The sequence below is a fragment of the Saprolegnia parasitica genome, assembly GCF_000151545.1.
Source record: "Saprolegnia parasitica CBS 223.65 unplaced genomic scaffold supercont2.1004, whole genome shotgun sequence".
NCBI classification, from domain to species: Eukaryota; Oomycota; class Saprolegniomycetes; order Saprolegniales; family Saprolegniaceae; genus Saprolegnia; species Saprolegnia parasitica.
The window spans coordinates 1-2,620 of NW_012157398.1; the positions used below are offsets into that span (position 1 = coordinate 1).

The window sequence follows — 2,620 nt, forward strand, 5'->3', positions numbered from 1 at the left end:
CCCGGCATGCCAAGCGTACCGATGCCGTAGACGACGCAGAAGAGCGAGAAGCACATCTTGGCGTCTTCCCACGTAAGGAATGGCTTGCCCATGATGGTAGTTGGTGGCGCAAAGCAAATTGAAAAATGATCGTTTGAACAGAGGCCGATGTGAAAGCGATCACGCGGCGTGTTCTGACACTGTGAGCACACATTTAGTATCGGCGAGGTGCAAGATCCAAACGGTCCACCTGGTGTGCCACGTGATTCGCCTTTCTGGCGCTATTCCTCGCATTTCAACCAATCATGTCGCGCCAAAGTGCAAACTGAGCACCTGATCAGAAATGAACGCGATGTGATTGGTCGTTTCTCCTCGTCACGACCATGTGATGTCAAGTATGCTGGGCGGCGCAAGGATTTCCATGAAGTTCAATTTCCTAAGGAACCATCGGCTAGAATCGCGGGAAGAAGAATGCAACGTCTACGCCAAGATGACCAGTTTTTTGCTCGATTTTCGTGCGAACCGTACAACGTCCATTCACCCTCTGCCCCGTACATGACAAAGTCTTTACTTACAACAAATAAAATGGTACGACAACCAATGTACGATATGCACATGGGCGTCCGCAACGTCAGGCCGGGTCGGTGCGCTTGCTCAGAATTAGCACGTGGCCGCCGATCGCTATTCCAGCACACATCGTTGGAGGGATCCTTCAACCTCATTTTCCAGCTCCGATCAGCGTGCTGCTCGAATGCACCAGCGAAGCCAATGACAGGACAAGAAAGGCTCGTCCAAGGAACCGAACGAGGCTGCGGCGCGTCCCTTTTACACCAGGCAAAAGACTACACTGTAGGTAATCCAAACCGCGACGCTGGTTTCCCAGGTCACACACTGTACAGGATAGCCGTGGCACGGCACCCTTCTCGACACTATTCACCTAGTGTTTGCATGACACCAAGTTGGCCGCAAGAAATCGTAGCGCGGTTGCACACGCTGTCAATTCGCAATGCCAAGGTTGAAGCCCGCGAAGGTGGATAGATCCAGAGCCTTGCACCCAGAACGCAAATCATGATTGCTTGGTCCTTCTTCGTCTCCTGCTTGAGCTTGGGGAGCCGCATCCATCACCCATTCGTGTCGCAGCTGCAGTCTGGTCGTGATGTTCTATTTCGCCTGCACCCATGCAGCGCTTCTTCCGTCCTAAAGCTTGGTCCGAGACGATGCGTCGCGTGCCTCGATCGACGCTGAGGTCGATGTACTGATCACGTGGCTTGAAGCACAAAGCCCCATGCAACAAGCCTCAAGTATGCAGACGATGTATGGCCTTTCTGAGAGCAAACGACCGATGCAAACCAGGTGCTCTTTTTGTACGACATTACTCGCACACCCACTACAGCATCAACGATCCGACACTGTGGGATCTCTCGAAGCGTCCGGATCTCTATTACCTTACTCAGAAATCGCCACCACGTTGCGCAAACGTGAGATTAGCACGCAGCGCGGCTGTCTACCAAGTGTTGCTGCTGGTGTCGACGCACCCATGGCACGGCAAGGGGTCGCTTCGTTCCGAAATCTGGTTCGTACGAGCGCCTGGTTTCTATAGGTCTCGATGAGCCTGCTCCAGCGTGTGCAGGTTACGGAGCGGAGGTGGGGCGCGCCTGCTGCAGACCGGCGATGGGCATTGAGCTAGACATCCACGCCGCGCCTCGTGGGCATTGGAATGACCCCCAACGAGCTCTTCGAAAGAGACACCGCACTCGCAACGTCGTACGAGTGCGAACGAAGCGTTGACGTGCTTCCATCAAATCAGGTTGCGCTGGTTGCAGTGAGTAGTACTTGCACCGGCTAGGTCCGTCGTAGACGCTCGACTGGCTTGTATGATCAGACTATTTCGGTTGTTGGACTGAGAATCGGCGTCTGAGTGTGCGAACGACCTCGGTGTCCCTTGTGCATACGTGAGGTTAAGAACAGCGAACGTTTGCAGTGGCCGCATTTGCCATTTCGACTTGGTGTTGTGGAGCGCGTCAAGCAATGTGGACCGTAGATTGCACAGAACAGAATGCTATGGGGACCTGCAGCACCCACCCATTACAGTGACCGGTCCGAGGACGCGGCATACAAACACCAAGGTGTCGCCTCGCTAGCTACGGGTTTTTACGTCGCTTTATCCAGGTTCACCCGCGTTGGCATGTACCCACAGCTTGTGGCCGAGCAAGGTATGGCGCAAACACGGTGTAGCGACGATCGAGTCGTAGTAGTCCTAAGCCGTTGCCCTCTTCGCTTTCGCCTCTCGAAGCAGCTCGTGTCTATATAATAGCACCTTTCTACTTTTCCGAGTTCATTTTCACTTTTGCTTGCTTTGAGTCCGCGACAAGATGGCGGGTCCGTTTCTGACGACGGAGGACATGAAGATGTGCTTCTCGCTCTTCTGCGTTGTCTATGGCATTGGCACGCTCGGCATGCCGGGCAACTACTCCCGCGCCGGCTACGTCTGGGCGACGATTGCACTCGCGTTCATGGCCTCCATCAACATTTACGCCTCGGTCTGCATCTCCAAGGTCATGATGGTCGCGCCCAAGAAGGTCCAGACGCTCAGTGACATTGGCGAGTGGGTCTTTGGCAAGCCCGGTCGCTGGGTCACCGT

The 2,620-nt window shown here is 54.5% G+C and overlaps 1 protein-coding gene across 1 annotated transcript; it reads left to right on the plus strand.

The window, feature by feature from the left end:
• Positions 1-2,351: 2,351 nt before the first annotated feature.
• Positions 2,352-2,618, plus strand: SPRG_18147 (hypothetical protein; the record flags this gene model as incomplete). Its single annotated transcript, XM_012357580.1, has 1 exon — positions 2,352-2,618. A coding segment is annotated over one exon (267 nt), but the record flags the coding sequence as incomplete, so codon positions are not given.
• Between the last annotated feature and the right edge of the window lie 2 nt (positions 2,619-2,620).